Genomic DNA, 19,128 nt, shown 5'->3' with positions numbered 1-19,128 from the left:
CACGTGGTGTATGATCATAACCGATCATTTTTGTCAGGTCACCAGCTCCGCATTGAAATCATCATCTAAAAGCCAGGTCACGTGACCTACTGCTTGAAGTGAAAGATCTGAAAGTGGAACTGTTATACGAGCAAGCAGTAACGTGTTTTTCTGTCTAGTCATAAGGACTATACTCTTTCGAAATGTCAATCAGGTTGCTAATAATTTTCCTGGCTAACTGTCATTTCATAGACTGATTTTATTCCACCTAAGATACTTTATAAGGCTTTTCCTGAAACTTAGCAATTATCTCAACTAAATCAAGGGTGCACGAAGAAAAATTATGGCCCGTCGATGATAATTTCTGCATGAATGAAAATACCAGTTAAATTTTTGAACAGCAAGTTTGAACCTTGAGTAATCAATCCCTGCAATTATAAAATTGTAAGCAACTATCGTACGTATCGAGGAGTGTTGATAATGAAATGGCCAAGTGATCGTGACAAGTGCTTTTTTTAATGATCCAGAGAAAATGGTCACTTTCATGAAGACACAATCCCGCTATACAGAAAGAAAATGTTTGATAAAGCTCAAGCATAGCTTTTCCCATTCAACAACACATTTTAACGTTTGCCCTTTCATAGAGCAGAACCTAAGAAGGTAACCGTCACTACTTACCACAGATATTCAATATTTTGATTTATCTCTCTCTCTCTCTCTCTCTTAGTTTTAGATTCATTCTCTGTTTTGAAGGCATTATTATACCATTTACAGATGAAACAAAAACCCAGGTTTAGTGCTTCATAATCGTATTGAGATGTGAGTTATATATTAGGGATAGAAACAGCCAACGTGAACATATCAATTAGTATAAAACAACAGCGAACAATATTTATATAATAAAATTGTTTCTAGAATGAACCGTCCACAGATATGATTTATTGAGAAAAATGATAATATCTCCTGATACTTTAGGCTTTATTGTGCAATGTTTATATGGTAGGATGTTTTGTGACACAACTTACTTATACACATAATGCATTAAATGTCTCAAACTCGTTGTGACTGAAATTTCTTTCATGAATCAAGTTACATACAATTCTACGATGTGAGCAACCATCACGTCGTCTCGGAGAAACAAGCAGCTCAAGCACAATCATGACAATGGCGATAGACGGAAGAGATGCAGACATTGAAAAAATGCTTCTAGAGAGAGGGAGAGAGGAGGAGTTGAGCAATACGAAAAGGAGACAGTCTTATAAGGAGCACGGAGAACACAAAGCTTTAACACAGAGACTTTGCAGACAGATTTGTTTCGGTTTTTATTTTGACTATATTATGATTAAAACAGTATTGATATAATGTCTCCAGATTTTTTAATGTGATTCTATGATGGACAGCGGCAGGGAAAGGCGAATAAACATGAAACATGTAATTGAATATTTAATAGAAATGATATACTTTTTACCACCAAACGCACTATCTTAATTTCCAAATTATAATCAGTCTCTAAATCCGTGATGTCAATTTTGTTTAATTGATCTAAAGGTTAAGACTAAAAACGAGAAAACCCAAAGTTTTCGTTGGCATGACACAACATGACGATAGGACGTGTAAGTACCGTGCGCCGATTTTTACCCATCTCCTGGATACGGTGTAAGAGGAGGATCGTTACTTGCTGGGATAATTGGTCCCTTGTCATGGTGAACGATGATCACATGATATATGATATCACTTTTTTTTTTTAGATACCAGATACTGCGGATTCTGTTGAATGACATCTCGTGTATGAAATGTACACACGTGGGCCTTCCAGAGATTAATGTCGTCACTACTTTGGCGTTGTTTGGAGAGCAGGTATAAGTGACGTCCAAATTAATGCCAAGAATATTGACACAGAGCTACACGTGACTTTCGTCGTCCGGGTCCATCATTTTCCTCCTCCTCCTCCTCCTCCTCCTCCTCCTCCTCACTATACCCCCATGAAATTCAAAGCATAACCAGTGTTGAAAAGTCGTTCAACCAAAATACGGTTTCACTGCCCTTGGAGTTAGCAGGATCAAATCCTTGTCACTTTAGACAAAACTTCAAAAGAGAACTCATGCAGTTCTACCTGTCTACATATTACTTACAAAAATGTTGCTCGGCCTTTTTTTTTTCTTCCGGAAGAATCGCCTATAGTCTTCACCAAATCACAATCAAATCATTATTACACCACCAGATCATTTTTACTTAAATAATCTATCACATTTATAGGCCGACTCGTATTCTGCATGACTATTTATATACCGACACCGCATTTGTTCAAACACTACGTACTGTCTGTACGTAAATTGTGTTCGGGTTTTCAGAGAATAAACTGCAACATAACAATGCAATAAACATAGTTTTCTGTCTCTCTAAAATATGTCAAAGTGTTCCTAAAATTAGTACATATTTGCCGCAAATAAATGTCGTTGTTGCTCTGAACAGCGAACCCTTTAAACAATATTAAATGGCGTATTTCATAGACACAGACACATTGACCTTTGTTGGCATTCGTGTTCTGTTTAAACTTTCTCCAATCATGTACTTCCCTTTTCTTGTTTGGGATTTCCCCTTTCATTTTCGATTCCTGATAATTGGCACGTGTATCACATAATTATCTATCTATGCACACGTATAAACGTTAAGCCACCCCCCCCCCCCCCAAACATGCGCGTGTGCGTGTCTGTAAGTTAGTATGTTCGGACGAATCAGGAAAACAAAATTCAATCAGTTCAATACAGTTCAGTTCAGCTATCTCTGTTTGTCCACTTGTAAAATGAAAAAGCAAAAACACTGTCATGGCTCAACGACACTTCATTTATAACAAAATCAGTGATAATCAAACCTACTCACAGATAGGCTAAAACATAATTACAACAATATTCAGGGGCCGTAATCTGAGAGCTAATTGATTAATTGATTAATTCATTTATTTTATTTCCACACGGCCACTTATTTCAGCCACAGGCTGTTTTTCAACAAGTCCGTGCATGTTGATAAAAAAACAGTTACATCACGTAATACAAAAAACATCATAATACACAAAATCATACTGAAGAAAAGGAAGGAGAGGAAGAAGAAGAGGAAGAAGAAGAAGAAGAAGGCTACATATCACATTCTCTACCCCCCCCCCTACAGACACTACACAAAATCTATACATGTTTAAACTTTTACATAATAATACACAAACAAATATACACAGAACACATGACTCCATCGCTGATGTCTCATTAATTAAAAAAAAGAAAACAAAAAACAACAACTATATTCAATTTAAATCTAGTAAAGGACATTTCTTTCAGATTTCTAGGCAATCGATTCCACTCTTTAATTCCTCGAAATGAAAAACTCCGTTTCTTGATATTGGTTCGTGGTTTAAATAACTCAAAGCATTTATACACATTTCTTAAACCATAATAATATTCTTTAAAAACAAAATGTTTTACAAATTCTCCCGGTATCATCATATGCAATCTTATACATCATATGCAAAATTTGCTTATTTCTTCTATCAGAAAGATTATCAATTTTCACAATATCAAACAAATCCTGACTGGGAAAACTCCAATCCTTCTTCAATATGATCCTGAGAGCTCTATTTTGCAATTTCTGTAATTTATCCAGTCTGCCTTTCCCATCAGCATTTCCCCAAATAATGGTACAATAGTCAAATCTACTCTGTATAATAGATTTGTAAAATGTAAATGCAGCTTGTTGAGTAACACAATATCTTATTCTCTTTAACAAATAAATATCCTTGGCTACCTTTTTCGCCAGATGCTCAATATGTTTATCCCAGTCTAGATATTCATCTACGAAAACTCCCAGGTACTTACAGTGAGTGACCCGGGAAATTGGAATATTTTGGATATATACATCTGGAACTTTAACAGACTCGAGTCGTTTTTTAGTTCCGATCAAAAGAAATTCACATTTAAGAGCTAATCTATTCCTTCGTAGCCATTCATCGATCATCGACAAGTCTGTATTCAGCGTCTCAGTTACGGACTCAAGATCATTACTAGCATAATAAAGGCAAGTATCGTCAGCATATAACGAAATTTTGCACTTACGCAAACACAATGATAAATCATTAATGTATACATAGCAAAAAGTGAAGGGCCTAGGATTGAACCCTGTGGTATTCCACACTGTATCTTTTGTTGAGAAGATTTAACTCCATTTACACACGTGTAATATATTGCATACGATTAGTAACGTAGCTAGTGAACCATTTGATTGATAGTTCGTCAACCCCTATGAGGCGCAGCTTATTTAAAAGGATTTGGTGATCAACTGTATCGAACGCCTTTTGTAGGTCAAGGGTGACAACTCCGACATGCTGGCCTTTGTCTAGACTCTCAGACCAGTCTTCCGTGACATTGAGTAGAGTTGTCACGGTAGAATGCTTCGGTCTGAAACCACACTGAGTGCTACTTAGGATGGCGTTCTGATCAACGTAAGAGTATAGTTGATCGAATGCCAACTTTTCAACAATTTTAGAAGAGACAGAAAGAATTGATATTGGCCGATATTTATTGTTCATATCGCTTTTATCGCCCGTCTTATGTATCGGAATGACACGTGATTCTTTCCAATTCATAGGGGAAACACCCTGACTGAATGATAGATTTATAATATACGTAAAAGGTTTAACTATAACATCAGCTACCATTTTCCAGAAGGCAGCCGGTATATTGTCTGGACCACAAGTCTTATTTTCTTTGAGATTCTTAATAACATCTAAAACTTGTTGTTCAGTTACCGGTTCAAAACAAAACATACTGTCACACTTAGATAGGGATACATCACTGGAAAAAGATCGTATGTTTTCATTTAAACAGGTATTGGCAGAAACGTGAACTCTTTCCTGTATTTCTAACACCGGATATTTTGCAGTGTACTGGCCCTAAATTTTGGAATTCATTAATTTTTTGAAATAAGAAATTCTCCATCATAGAACTTTATAATCAAGTTGTCGTTGATGGTGCTACAACTACTGTACAATATAGGATAACAATAATAATCTTAATGATGGTAATATATATGGCGCCTCGCCTCAAACTCATGACGGATGGAATGCTGTCAAACAGTATTCCAGCCCCGCACACTATCATAGGCCTTAAAATAGTATACAATGTATATGACTTTCGGTCGCATCGCACGACTGACAGACTTTGAATCCGAAATAAATCGCAATGGTCTCAGACTAAACACGCTTGTTTATTTCAGATCCAAAGTCGGACGAAATGCTGTCAAAATCAAGTCCCTTCATATCAAACTACACGTAGGCTGAAATGCGAAATCTTATCCTTTGATTCTAACTTTAAAGGGGATGGGCTTGTAACTGATCAGTGGGAATCAGTGGGAATGCTGGGGGATGATTGTTCCAATCCTTGTGCACTGCAAAAAGTCCGGTGTTAAATAGTGAACATCGAGCTGGTGTTAAATTTTCGGTGCTCATTTATGGTGTTAAATTAACACCTCCTGGTGTCATTTCCAAATTTTAAACTGTTTTTTAAGAGTTTCTTAGTAACTGCACTTCTTGTTGATTTTTGATTTAAACAAGACGATCAAGAATTTTACATTAAAATACTAGATTTTTGAAAAAAATTGAAAATAAATTTACACCACAGTAACACCAGCTGGTGTGGTCTCTTATTGAAGCTTGACGGGTGTTAAACCATTGATATTAACACCAACAAATATCAAATCAACACCATGTGGTGTCATTTTTTAATTAACACCAGTACAGTGTCAAAATAACACCAGGTACAGTGTCAAATTAACACCACGAAGTGTCAGGTGAACACTTTTCAACACCATCACAGTGCATTTTCAACACCTGTGGGTGTGGTCCTTTATTGAAGTTTGACCGGTGTTAGATTTAACACCCGTGGTGTTAAATCTAACACCGATGTTTTTACAGTGTGGGACTCATTTTAAGAGTTTATCATATATCTATTGTTGTTTGAAAATCATTTGCTTCAGAATGGTCTCATATTAAGTGCTGTGCAGTTTAATGCCTCGTCACTGTACAGGCATGCTAACCTGGAAAAGTTAAACTGCACATTTCTTAATATGAGACCATTCTGAAGCAAATGATTTTCAAACAACAATATATGTGATAAACTCTTAAAATGAGTCCCACAAGGATTGGAACAATCATCCCCCAGCATTATCACTGATTCCCAGTGATCAGTTACTAGCCATCCCCTTTAACTTTATCATTTTTTGTTGTTGTTGTTGATTGATTGTGTGATATTCAACATTATAGCAACAGCTAGACAGCTAGGGTTACTGCTGTCATCTGCACTTTTAAGGGCCCGTTCTCAAGTCAAAGAAAGTAAACAAGATAGAAAGACAGGAGAAAAAACAAACAAACAAACACAGATTTCTTAAGAAATATTTAAATGAATGAATTCAAGATCATGATAGATAAAAACTACAGAGGCACTCTGAGAGCGCAGACCTCCGCCAAGCATGCAGCTCATTTCCACCACTGATCTTGTTCTTCCATCAGAGATATCAGTGATTTCCACCCATACGTACCATAGCATTGTGTGCTGATTTACAAGTCGCTCGATTTCTCAATAATTATAGAAACCTTTGTTAAGTCATAAACCCTCAGCTGCACGGCGCGCCTCGGCCTTGCAGAAACCGTGAGAGCACGCACTTTAATGCGCGCATGCAAACCTCAAATACGCGCAGCCTGAACTCCTAAATTCATTGACCCTACCTGCCAAAATATCAAAATTCCTTCATAAATTAAAAAATATATATATATTCTCGGATCACTACCAATAGTTAATCGGTTGTTACTTGTGTCATTCTCAACCTTTACTGCAAGTTTCATCCCAATCCGTTAACTGCTTTTAGAGTTATTTTGCACACGGACAAGCTAACTAACTACTGGCTACTGTACCTTGTAACTAACTAACAAACCAATGGTAACGAAAACATCACCTCCCCCCTGGCGGAGGTAATAGCCTTATCCTTATAAAACACCTGACTAAAGCAAAACAACTGAAGCAAAGCAAAAGTAACCAAAACAAACGTGTACTCGAGGTACAACTGCGGTGTACTACACAAGTAGTCTGCTGGACTTTTTATACACCATATCATGTCGCGTAGTATGACATACTGTGGTGGTACACGGGGAAGCTGGTGTACATGGGGTGATTGTGTAGGGCAGTCCTTCACGCCTGATCAGCACACCACGAAACACGTGTGTGCCGTCGTGTGTTCAATGTTTACGTACAACTGTACTTCGAGTATACACGGAACAGGCACACACTTCTCGCTCGGGCTACTGGCTGGCTGGTATAATAACCACTGAGAAATTAGTAAGCCGGGTGCCTTCCTTGTCCCTGCAGTGCTGCTTATCATAATCATCATCTTCGAAAGCCGTAAACTGGGTCAAAGTCAACGTGGTCGAAGGTCAAGATGTTGGCTCTTCTACTACGATCGATACGACGAAGTTCAGCAATAATTTCTGATGTGAGAGCCAGCACCGTTGTAAGTAGTGCGGGACTACACCGAAGCTCCGAAGGTCCTGTCCAGTCGGTGGATTATCAAAAGTATATTGCGAAAACTGCCTCATCCCGTAAACCATCACCCATAAGAAAGTTAGGTAAGAATTGAACTGAACATTTAATCCACGCAAACATGTTTTACATGATATATGAACCATTCATCTTCCAGAAGAAAAGTTAAATTCATGGGTACGATCGGGTACACTGCACCGCAGCTGTGCTGCGCTGCCAACCAGCCGGCCCGGCCTCGGGTATCCATGCCTCGACTCCAGGCCGGCCATGGATACCGAATAGCGAGCTCCTGAGCTCCATTCTGTTTACTCAATTATCGTATGTTTGGATATGATGTCAACTGCAGGCGGCATGATGAACGCAAGGCAAATGTCAGTGTCACACTCCAACACATTATCATATCACAGGTGTGCATATTTAAAGAAACTGGTTGAGTTGTATCGCCTGTGTTCCGTGGGTAGCTAGCAGAGCGGGGGCTCGGGTAAACACAAGATGAGCGGAACACTTGTGCCGCGGCATACAGCGAGTTGGTAAGAGTTTAATTCAAAACCGAGAATGACTGCTTGAAACCGTGATCTGCTGTTTGATCATGGAATTACAACTTTATATAGATCTAGTCTAGTGTAAGGAAGAGGAGATAGAAAGAGAAGAGAAAGAGGGAGGATACGTTAATTCATCAAAATCTCTGAGCTGGAAAAAAAAACACACACACCCAAAACTGTGTCTATACGTCTTTGCAATGTCAATTTCCAGGCATACTCTAAGCTCTTACTATAACTTTGATATGTGCTTGAAAAGAAAATTTCCTTTCATTTCTCTGCTATGGAGATTTTTTTGTATGTCGACACCTCCAAAATCAGCTGAGGTACGTGTGTACAGACCAGTCTCAGTAAAAAATGAGGGTCAAAGTCATTTGATTCTAAGCTTTTGTTAACAGATGACATTTATCCTGAAAGCTGAAATACGCTCAGATATCATAATATACACTTATTGTCTTATGCCTAATACATTGGGCTAACAATTTAGTCTCATATCTTTTACGTTGGATTGGAAAGTCTTACAAATTTGTTGTAAAGTCTTGGCTGAGAATGCACAGAATACATCAGCTGTACATCAACAGGTGTAATGTTGACAATGTGTATTCCACTATCAATGAAACAGTTTTTGTAGTGCGTTTAACATGATGTGAAGTACAGCTGCATGCACTTGTTGGAGCATCCAGCATGGCTGCTGCTATGTCTGAAGTTAGACAATTTGCCTCACTGATAGAAATGGGTTCACTGTGTTTTAGACAGACTAAATTATAATATCCTGTACATGATAGTACTAATATTTGACTTTCTCAAGGATTTCATCAAGGTGACACGCACAGCACGTCTTAAACTAACATAATTTTGAGAGACTCAGGTAAATTTGCACATGAAATTAAGTCAAGCGAGACAAGAGTTTGCCTCATGTGGTTTTGTGAGGGAAACAGTTGGAATCAGGAACAGTGATTTTCAACAAGTTTTAGTGCGTTAGCCTGGGAACAAGGGTTTTATTGGCCACTTTCTGTTTTGTTTTGTTCTGAGCACTGCAGAATTCAACATTTTTTTTTTTTTTTTTTTTTACACAGCTGGATTAGTAACTCGGGAATTAGCAACTATATCGTGAAACCATTTTAAGCTGTATTGGAGAAAGAGTGCAAGTACTTCTAATTATAAAAGCTCTAGGTTGAACACCTTGAATCTGCTCCAAATACCAAGTCAAGTTGACTACCAATACCAAGTTGACAACTTGAGACCAAAATGTCAACATTGTTTAAGGATAAGTGGAAAGAGTAAATTCTTTATCTACAATATACTGTATACCAGTGTATACAGAAAGTTGTGAATATAATGCTGTACTGCATTATGTATTATATACATATACATATTGCCTATTATGGAATAGTGAATCAGGCCCGTAGCCAGGGGGGGGGGGGGGGGGGGGGGGTGCGTCGGGTGCGTACGCACCCCCCAAATCCTGAATGGTCCACTTTTTCATAATAACGGTTTTTAGCAATTCTCAAGATAACAATCCAAATAAATATAAAGACACATTATATGCTACGTAAATGTGGAAGAGTACGTTTAACAATGTTAAAAATAATTGTACGAAACCCTTTTGTTGTATGAACCATCGGATCGTCCCCATGCACACAAACACAAATGTTATGTATCAATTTGTGCGAGCTATTACATATAGAAAAACTTTCGGTCATCTGCGAAGCCGCGCTTCCGCGCGAACGCTACAACACGTAAAACGGGTCAAAAATCGACGCATTTTCCACAAAATCTGCCATAACTTTTAAACTGTTTAAGAAGCAAACTTGGGGCGCCCGGATTCTGAAAGTGGACACTTTAGGGATTATTTATGTGTATATATCTTTATTGTAACATTTGTAGCAGTGACGCAAATTAGATCAGAAAAGTACCTTATGAGTAGAATTGTCTATGGCGAACAGTCCAAATTTGACGAATTTGAGCATATTTTGCCGTCTTGCAATTCTTCCAGACGGGATATCTTGAGAACGGAAGATCGCACAAACTTGGGGCGCACGGTTTCAGAAAGTAGAGGTTCTGCCCATTTTTGTGACATAAGAATCTTGTCCATTGGTTGAGCAGTCCTGACGCAAATTTGCAGTAAAGCTAGACTACCCATTCACAATTGCTGTCATAGGGAATGTGTACAATCCATACAGAACTATCACGTGACGAGACTACCGACGAAAAATTGAGCCGTTGACCTTCACTGTCTGCCGTTGTCAGCAGTGTGAATTCCTGTGATTTCAAGCTTTTGTTTCTCGCCAAATATCATTTTCAACGCAATATCCAGATACAGTTGTACAGTGCACTCCCGTTACAACGAACACGGTTATAACGAAATTTCGTTATAACGAAGTAAATCTTCTGGTCCCAAAATTATCACCATTAAAGTCTATGGTACAAAATTCGCTTATAACGAACACGGTTATAGCGAAATTTCCGTTATAACGAAGTCTTTTTCGAGCGCCACAGACAAAGAAAAACAAAAGAAATGTGCTCCGTTATAACGAAATGCGAATTACTTTCGAAAATACGTAACGGAACAAGCATAATAGCGTCTCTGCATGGGTGAACGCTTCTCACCACTGTGTGTTCGCTCCTTGTGTCACGCACAGTTTCTGAATTGAATTGAATTGAATTGAATTTATTTTCCATTTCCATGTCAACATGAACACATGAACAAGTACAAAGACATGATACATATCATTAACACACAAGTAAAAGTACAATTTACATAGACAATTAAAGAAAAAAAAATAGAGACAATATGAATGGCAAATGGATGGATCTCCAGAAAGTAATAAAATAACTTATAACTTGAAGATCCAACAACAATCATATAAAGTATAAGTTGTCATTGACATGCATATCAAGAACATTGAGACATTTGTACATACGCACACATACACGCACACATATCACAATAACTCAGCCTGATTATTAAAAAAAACAAAAAAACAACAACAACAACAACTAATTATCTGATATAAACTTTTGTAATAAATATTTTTTCAACTTTACTTTAAAATTTTTCACAGCACTGCATTGTTTTATATTTTCAGGTAACATATTCCATAATTCTGGTGCTCTGCATATGATATTAGAGTTTGTAAACGAGAACCTTCCGTATTGCACACGAAAATCATTTGCACTTCTGGTATTATAATTGTGAATTGACCTATTTTGCACAAACAAATTATCAAATAATTCTGGTAACCTATCATTAGTATATGAATGCATAAAACAAATCACTTGGTAATCATAAAGTAAAAATACTGGCAGTATATTCAATTCATGAAACAATGGCTTTGTATGGCTATCATATGAAGACTTTGAAATGATACGTACCGCTCTTTTCTGCAGTAGGAAAATACGATGCAATAAATACTTACTACAAGCACCCCAAACAATGATATTATATAACAAATGAGGAAGGATTAATGAATTATAAATGGTTAAAAGAATACATTTTGGCAAACACGTTTTTAATTTACTCATAACTCCAATAATCTTAGATATTTTCAACAATATTTCATTCACATGTGTCTTCCATTTTAGATCAGAGTCAATACTAATACCTAAAAATTTAGTTGTCTTTACATTTGTTATTACATGGCCATCAATAAATACCTTCAATGTACTTGTATCTTTCTTACGAGAGTTAAAAATCATCATATGCGTCTTTTCATAATTCAATTGTAACTTATTTGCACTTATCCAATTACTAACTTTACACAGTTCCATGTTAATCATTTTAGCCAAACATTCTACATTTTCATGTTTAAAAAATAAATTAGTATCATCAGCAAACAACAGAACGTTCATGACATTAGAAATATTTGATAAATCATTTATAAATAGCAAAAACAAAAGGGAACCTAATATTGACCCTTGAGGTACTCCACACACAACTTTTTCATGTAAAGAATTATAATCAGAAAATACAGTAAACTGTTTTCTATCAAACAAATAATTACGGAACAATTCAGGTGTTACTCCACGGATCCCATAAAAACATAATTTATCCAATAATATTTCATGATTAATAGAGTCAAATGCTTTTTTAAAATCCAGAAAAACCCCGACTATTATTTCTTTATTCTCTATTGCTTTTGATGAATTCAAAATAAAATCCAACAAAACATGAGATGAAGAATGTTTAGCTCGAAATCCAAACTGCTTTTTATACAAAATTCCATGTTTATCTAAGTGACCTTGTAATCTAACATACAAACACTTTTCAAATATTTTAGAAAACAAGGGTAATAATGAAATGGGCCTGTAATTTGAAAACACATCAACTGGTCCTTTCTTATGAATCGGAATAACCTTTGCTAACTTTAATTCCTTTGGTATTTGGCCTGTTTCAAGACAGAGGTTAAAAATTGAACACAAAGGTATACATATTATATGAATTACTCTCTTAACTACCAGAGACTTAACTTGATCATACCCTGGAGCCTTTCCATCTTTCAAAGCTAAAACATAATCAATAATCTCTTTTTTATTTACAGGTTTAAAAAAAGCAGTTTGATTAAAATTTCCACATAAAAAATCTCTGTGAGTGAAAAAACTTTGCCTACAGCCTTTAGCAATCTTATTTCCAGCATTAATGAAATAATGATTAAAATGTCGTGCAATATCTTCAGGATTTTCTAATACTTTACCATCATGCTGAAAAACCTTTTGTTGAACCCTTGTTTTACGTACTTGTAATACATCATTAATTAACTTCCAGGTTTTAGATATATCACCTTTTAAATTCTGAAATTTACAAAAATAATACTTTCGTTTGGCAGCTTTAACAGCATTGGTATATACATTACGAGATTTAAGGTAGCATTCTTTTCGATACTGGGAAGGATTTTTAATAAATTTCTTATACAACCTGCCCTTTTTTGAACAGAGTTTCTTCAATTCATACGAATACCAAGGTTTATCAATTTGTTTTTTCTTTACACACTTCAGTGGAAAACACATATCAAATGCATTACAATAATACTCTATAAAATCTGTATATAAATATTGTGGATCCTTACTGTTATTTTCTTTAAACATAATATTATATTCCTCTAATTGCCGCATAAAATTACACATATTAACATCGTTTACTTCATACTGCATCTGCTGTTTATCAATACCACCATCATCAGAAACACCATTATTAAGTACATAAAAAATAGGTAAATGATCAGATATATCTGTCACCATTATCCCAGAAAAAGCACTCACATTATCATCATAATTTGAATAAATATTATCAATCAAAGTCATTGACTTATCCGTTATTCTTGTAGGTTTGCTTATCATAGGCAAGAATGAATGGGCATGAAATGTTTCTAAAAATTCACGAGAATAAGAGCTAACATCAAGTTTCATCAAATCTATATTAAAATCTCCAAGCAATATACATTCCTTATGCTCTGAATTAACAACAGATAATATCTCTTTCAAATGATTGAGATAACCTTTTACAGATTTACAGGGTGGTCTGTAACACACACCAATAATAACATTTTTATGAGATTTATGTATTTCAATGAACAGCGTTTCACATACATCATTGAATATACTAATATCTGGTCTCATAACATATTTCAGATCTTGTTTAATGGCAAGAGCTAATCCTCCTCCCCTCTTGTCTATCCTTTCTTTACTGACAATATTATATCCACAAAAAGAATAACATTTTGCATTGCTAGAATCTAACCAAGTTTCTGTCAATGCAATAACATTAAAAGAACACTCAAGAGAATCCAATAAAAGTGTAATATCTTCATAATGTTTTGGTAAACTCCTGCAGTTCATATGAAAAACAGAAAATGATTTTTTATATTTACAATTATAAAATGCACTAAAATCAGCTGGGGTAAAATATTTTGAAGTCTCACTATCCATATCTTCCTTCAAAAAATCGTTAATATCATTGTCAACACAACAAAAGTCTGATTGATGAGAGTGCATTGTTTCAGAATTGAAAAAAGTATTTATTGCATTATAAAAATCAGTATCAGAGGAGTGCATATTAAAAGGTAATTCTTTACCAATGCATACATGACAATACCAGGATAATCTTCCACTTTCACCAAGTTTTTCAAAATCATCGAGTGAAAAATTAGGAATACATTCTACATGCACCAGATGGGTACATAAATTACAAAGCAGTGATACTTCTTCAGAATAAACAGGCTGTGAACATGTAACACATAGACATGAATTAAACATACTACAAAGGTTAAAATGTATTGTTAAAAAATAAATGAATAAATACAGTATCAAAAATACAACTTAAAAAGCATACACAATGCAAATAAAATCATACACAGTTTATGTACAATCATAAAAAACAAAACTTTATTTAAGTCCAAAAAAAAACAAAAAAAAAAACAGGCAGAAGCTTAAGTCAACAAATTCATACTGCAGGGAATATTTTTTGTTTTCAGAATGACAGAACATTCATTACACATTGATCTCAATATCTGTATGCGACAACTCACAGGCTTCTTAGGTCTTTGTCTGAAGTGATCATTTTTGTGATCATCTTTCCACCTGAGGCTTGGATTGAGGCAATGATTTTGCCATCATGTGTCCATGCTGCTTTGACTTTTGGGTTTTTGTACGTTTTTGTGTAGAGTTCTGCATTTTGGGGTGTCAGATCCTCTTGAATTGTGATCCCAGAGTTTTTGAGCTTTTTACGTGCTTTGATGATTTCAGATCGCTTCCTGTACGAACAGAACTTTGCGATGATGGAACGGTGGTGTTTACCATCCCTTGAGCGCTTTCCGGTTCGGTGTGAGCGATCGATGTCATTTCGCGTTATGGGGACGCCAAGTTTGCTGGACACAATATCACACACAATTTGATCCGTATCTTCCTTTTCTTTTTCCGGCACACCAAAGATCCTCAAAGAGGATCTGCGCGAATACTGCTGGAGATCGTTTGCAGCTGCTTCCAATTTGAAGATTCTGTTCTCTTTCCTTTCTATCTCCTTTTCCAACTCCTCCAGACGATGTTTCCTCTCTTCAACCTTCACCTCTACCTCGTGCAGCCTTCCCTCATTTTGCTCAATCAATTTACTAAGTTTTGCAAAAGAAGTGTCAGCCACTTCACGAGCAATAGTTCGCACAAGATCATGAATCTTCTTCAGGAATGCCTCATTTTGGAACAGTTCGAGAACAGCATCCGAGACCGATGCCGCAGATGGGACCGGGAGAGAACATGCAATGTCTGAAGAAGTAGATGCAGAGGTATCCTGACGGGTTAAGGGCTTGGGCATCTTGATAATGTGGCAGTTCAACAATGTCAGACACTACCACTCATACGCACGTAGGTACCCACTGTAGTCACTAGATCTAGTCACTCTCGTGTTGAGCAGAATAGTCAGCAACACTAGCCAACAGACTGACCAGAGGGGAACTTGCGTTTATTATTGTAATACAGTTATCCCATCACATTTTACATAACTTTCCAGTGTATGATGAGTATTCAGCAAACAGAATATGAATATATACGTGGTTTCCTTGTTTTCGTTACATATTGTATTTGTTCGGTTATAACGAAATTTCGTTACAACGAAAGAAAACTGCCGGTACCGAGCATTTCGTTATAACGGGAGTGCACTGTATGTGAGACATTATCTAGATACGTAGCAGCCTTATTGACAACATAACTGTTAAGTTTGGGAGCAAAAACGACCAAATACATTCCACATTCCATCTCATTTTTCGATGATGGCTGTATAGTCGGACTGGTGCATTTCCTTCGGAGGTGGTAATAATGCAAGTGTAGTTGCAACGGTCACCTTGCCACCTGCTGTCTGCAATCGGGCGCTTATATACACGTGTTGTACACAGGTAATCAACTGAAATAATGTTGTAAAGGAATGAAAAGGTCATAGACTATATCATTTCAACTGTAGATTTAACCCGATTTCTGTCGCCTACACACACATTATGCCATCAGCGGAAGTGTTTCCGCAGGAGTTGTTCCGATGGAAGCACAAGTACCAAACAAAACCCCCCAATGAACGTCCGTCTACTGCAGCGGAAACAATAAAACAGTGTGATGCAGACATGTTTCCAAATGTTTTTACATTGCTAAAAATATGCTGCACCATCCCCACAACCAGCTGCGAATGCGAGAGAAGCGCCAGTGCCTTACGCAGACTGCACACCTATCTGAGGGCCAGCATGACACAAGACAGGCTGTCTGCTTTGGCACTCATGCATATCCATTACAACTTTGACGTTGATAACGAGAGGGTGGTGAAATTGTTCGCCAGAAAGCATCCCAGAAGACTGGAACTTCAAACAATGCTTAAAGACTAGAAAAAGACTAAGCGAAGATCACACTGCACAAGTGCACATTCAAAGGACCGGCAAATGCTCCCCTCTAATTCCTGCTATGTAATCATCATTAATTTCTATTTTTGATGATTACTTGCCTGTCTCAATATATTGTTGATTATTAGTTATACATTTTCTCATGTTGTGACAGTTCGATTGGTTTGAAGTGAGCCAAAACCTAAGAACATTCTCACTTATAATTTCCAAAGAGTATTATGCAGGCACGCAAACTCAATTTAGTTGTATTTCATTTAAATGTAATGGGTAAGAGGGTATGAGAGAGAATGCTGAGCTATGAAGTAAAATGGTAAAGTAAAAAGTTTGTCAGATAGTATTACAAAAGCCTGAATATTGCAAGAGCTCCGGAGTAAACACAGTCAGGGAAAAACCCTATGTATGATAACATTGTGAGAGCGTTAGACTGCATTGTGACGCGTCGTTATTTAATTTACATTCTTTATTCATATTTTTCATAAAAAACACAGGTAATGAGCCGGATTGGGTTAAAATTCTCACTTACAGCTTTGTAGAAGTCTGAGTCAACAGTATCACACAGTACTTCAAGACGTATTAGTACAAACGATTTCTTGAGCCTGCACCGTTTCAGGCTCTGTTCTGGATACGGCGGTAGAAACTCATTCTTTTTTGTTGTTTATTTTATCATTATTTACTAATCTCTTTTCTAACTTACAGGTAGCGGATTTCTTTGCAGGCCAAATTCGGAAATGTAGTGTTGATTATTACTTATACATTTTCTCATGTTGTGACAGTTCTATTGGTTCTCATTTTAAAGTGAGCCAAAACCTAAGAACATTTTCACTTATAATTTCCAAAGAGTATTATGCAGGCACGCAAACTCATTTTAGTTGTATTTCATTTAAATGTAATGGGTAAGAGGGTATGAGAGAGAATGGAAAGTGCTGAGCTATGAAGTAAAATGGTAAAGTAAAAAGTTTGTCAGATAGTATTACAAAAGAAACTCAGTCTTTTTTGTTTGTTTATTTTATCATTATTTACTTATCTCTCTTCTAACTTAAAGGTAGTGGATCTCTTTGCAGCCCAAATTCGAAAATGCCTAGAGACAGCTAGTAACCAAATATGCTACTATAATTTAATAAATACGAAATAACCATTCCAGTATGTATCTTAGTGTGCACAGTAAGACAGATCAAATCAAATAGGTAAACATCTGAGCACTAAGCCTGAGGTCTGAATTTGCACTCAACTTCTTCCAATGGCTAACGGATGTTTAATTTTTGAATTTCACTGACCTCCAAATTTCACAAAGAAAACCTTCTTAGCATGATGGTTAATATGACATTTGACTGATATTGGAGATGTTTGCGAATCGGATCTACTACCTTTAATATTATTAAATCTAAAATGATTATTTGAAAGTTCGGAAATGCTGGAAATGTCCTACCACAAGGAGGCAAAATATAAATGGTTCACATTTACAATTCATTTTGTTTTAAAAATTTTCTTATTTATTTTCGTTTTTGACAAACTCGCATACCAACGGCTGATATACAGTATTATAGTAAAGTGAATGTTTCATCTTCCAAACAGCATCCAATGGGATGGAAAACTCCAACTGAAAGGTGGACACCGTGACCATACTCGCTAAAGAAAACGCGTAATAGGGGTCGTTTTTTCTCACGGATTAGATGGAAAGTGTGATGTACAAGCGTATATAATCAAAGGGTATCAAAAAGGCCGAAATTTGGGGAAATGGTATATTGTTCAATCATGATGAAGTACTTCTTTAGGGTGCAGGAAACATTTAAGGAATACTTGTTTTTAAGGCCCAAAAAAATCATATGATCATTACTCGTTTAGGGGCCATTTTGAAAGTCCATGTATGAGCATGGTGTCCTCCTTTTAATTGTCGCTACCCCTCCCGGGACAGTATCAAAGGACCGTTTTGTTAATTAACGCAATCCCCCCTTCCTTTAAAAATCCTGGCTTCAGGCCTGCTAACGCGGGTATACAATAGAAAAAATAAAAGTTAAAACAACACCAGGAAAATCAATATTCTCAATTTTGCGGCGCGCTACGCGCGCAGAGTCTCGAACACAATTAAACTTTGCAACTTCCTGGCAAAATGAGTTTTTACTATTTCCTAGATGAAATACCATAACGCGATTGCATGCTACAGACAAAAATACAAATTTCCTCGAGACTTTAAAACGTCATTAAAGCAGTCAAAATTCACAATTTGCGGCGCGCTTCACGCGCAAATTCTTATACAACTTTTGTAGTTCGGTCGTCCAAAGAATATATATATATATATATATATATATATATACATATAATTGTGTGTGTGTGTGTGTGTGTGTGTGTGTCATTGGTATTGGTACTGAAGGTCCGTTTTTTTAGTGACCGCACCCCCCCTTGAAAAATCCTGGCTACGGGCCTGTGAATTGTATGATTTAAGAATGCGGCAAAATCTTGAAGTACGCATGGCGATTTTCTAAAAGTTAATCTGTAGCTAATATTCGATTGGCCGTAACCTTAATCTGGCTTTTGCTTACAAGGCAGTGACTCAAGGAGAGCTTACTTTTATTTCATCAACAACTTTGTGATTTCATGTGGTTGGCTTTGCTTGCCGCCTTTGATTCGAGGTATACTTTCGGCTCTAAGCCTTATATTTCGTTTTTGTGG

At 36.5% G+C, this 19,128-nt stretch overlaps 1 protein-coding gene across 1 annotated transcript in view; it reads left to right on the top strand.

Annotated features, from left to right (window-relative positions):
• The first annotated feature begins 7,302 nt into the window (after positions 1-7,302).
• LOC139744548 (kynurenine/alpha-aminoadipate aminotransferase, mitochondrial-like) overlaps positions 7,303-19,128 on the top strand; it is a 122,373-nt gene continuing 110,547 nt past the window's right edge. Inside the window, exon 1 of the mRNA XM_071654979.1 lies at positions 7,303-7,639. Within this exon, the coding sequence (XP_071511080.1) occupies positions 7,453-7,639 (187 nt within the window). The 5' untranslated portion in view covers positions 7,303-7,452. The remainder of the gene's footprint in view (positions 7,640-19,128) is intronic.

This window comes from Diadema antillarum, unplaced genomic scaffold (assembly GCF_040938485.1).
Source record: "Diadema antillarum isolate AM-2024a unplaced genomic scaffold, OU_Dant_1.0 seq00001187_RagTag, whole genome shotgun sequence".
In the NCBI taxonomy this organism is placed as follows: domain Eukaryota; kingdom Metazoa; phylum Echinodermata; class Echinoidea; order Diadematoida; family Diadematidae; genus Diadema; species Diadema antillarum.
Note: the sequence above shows the minus strand (reverse complement) of the source record. Positions and strands in the feature narration are given on the sequence as shown.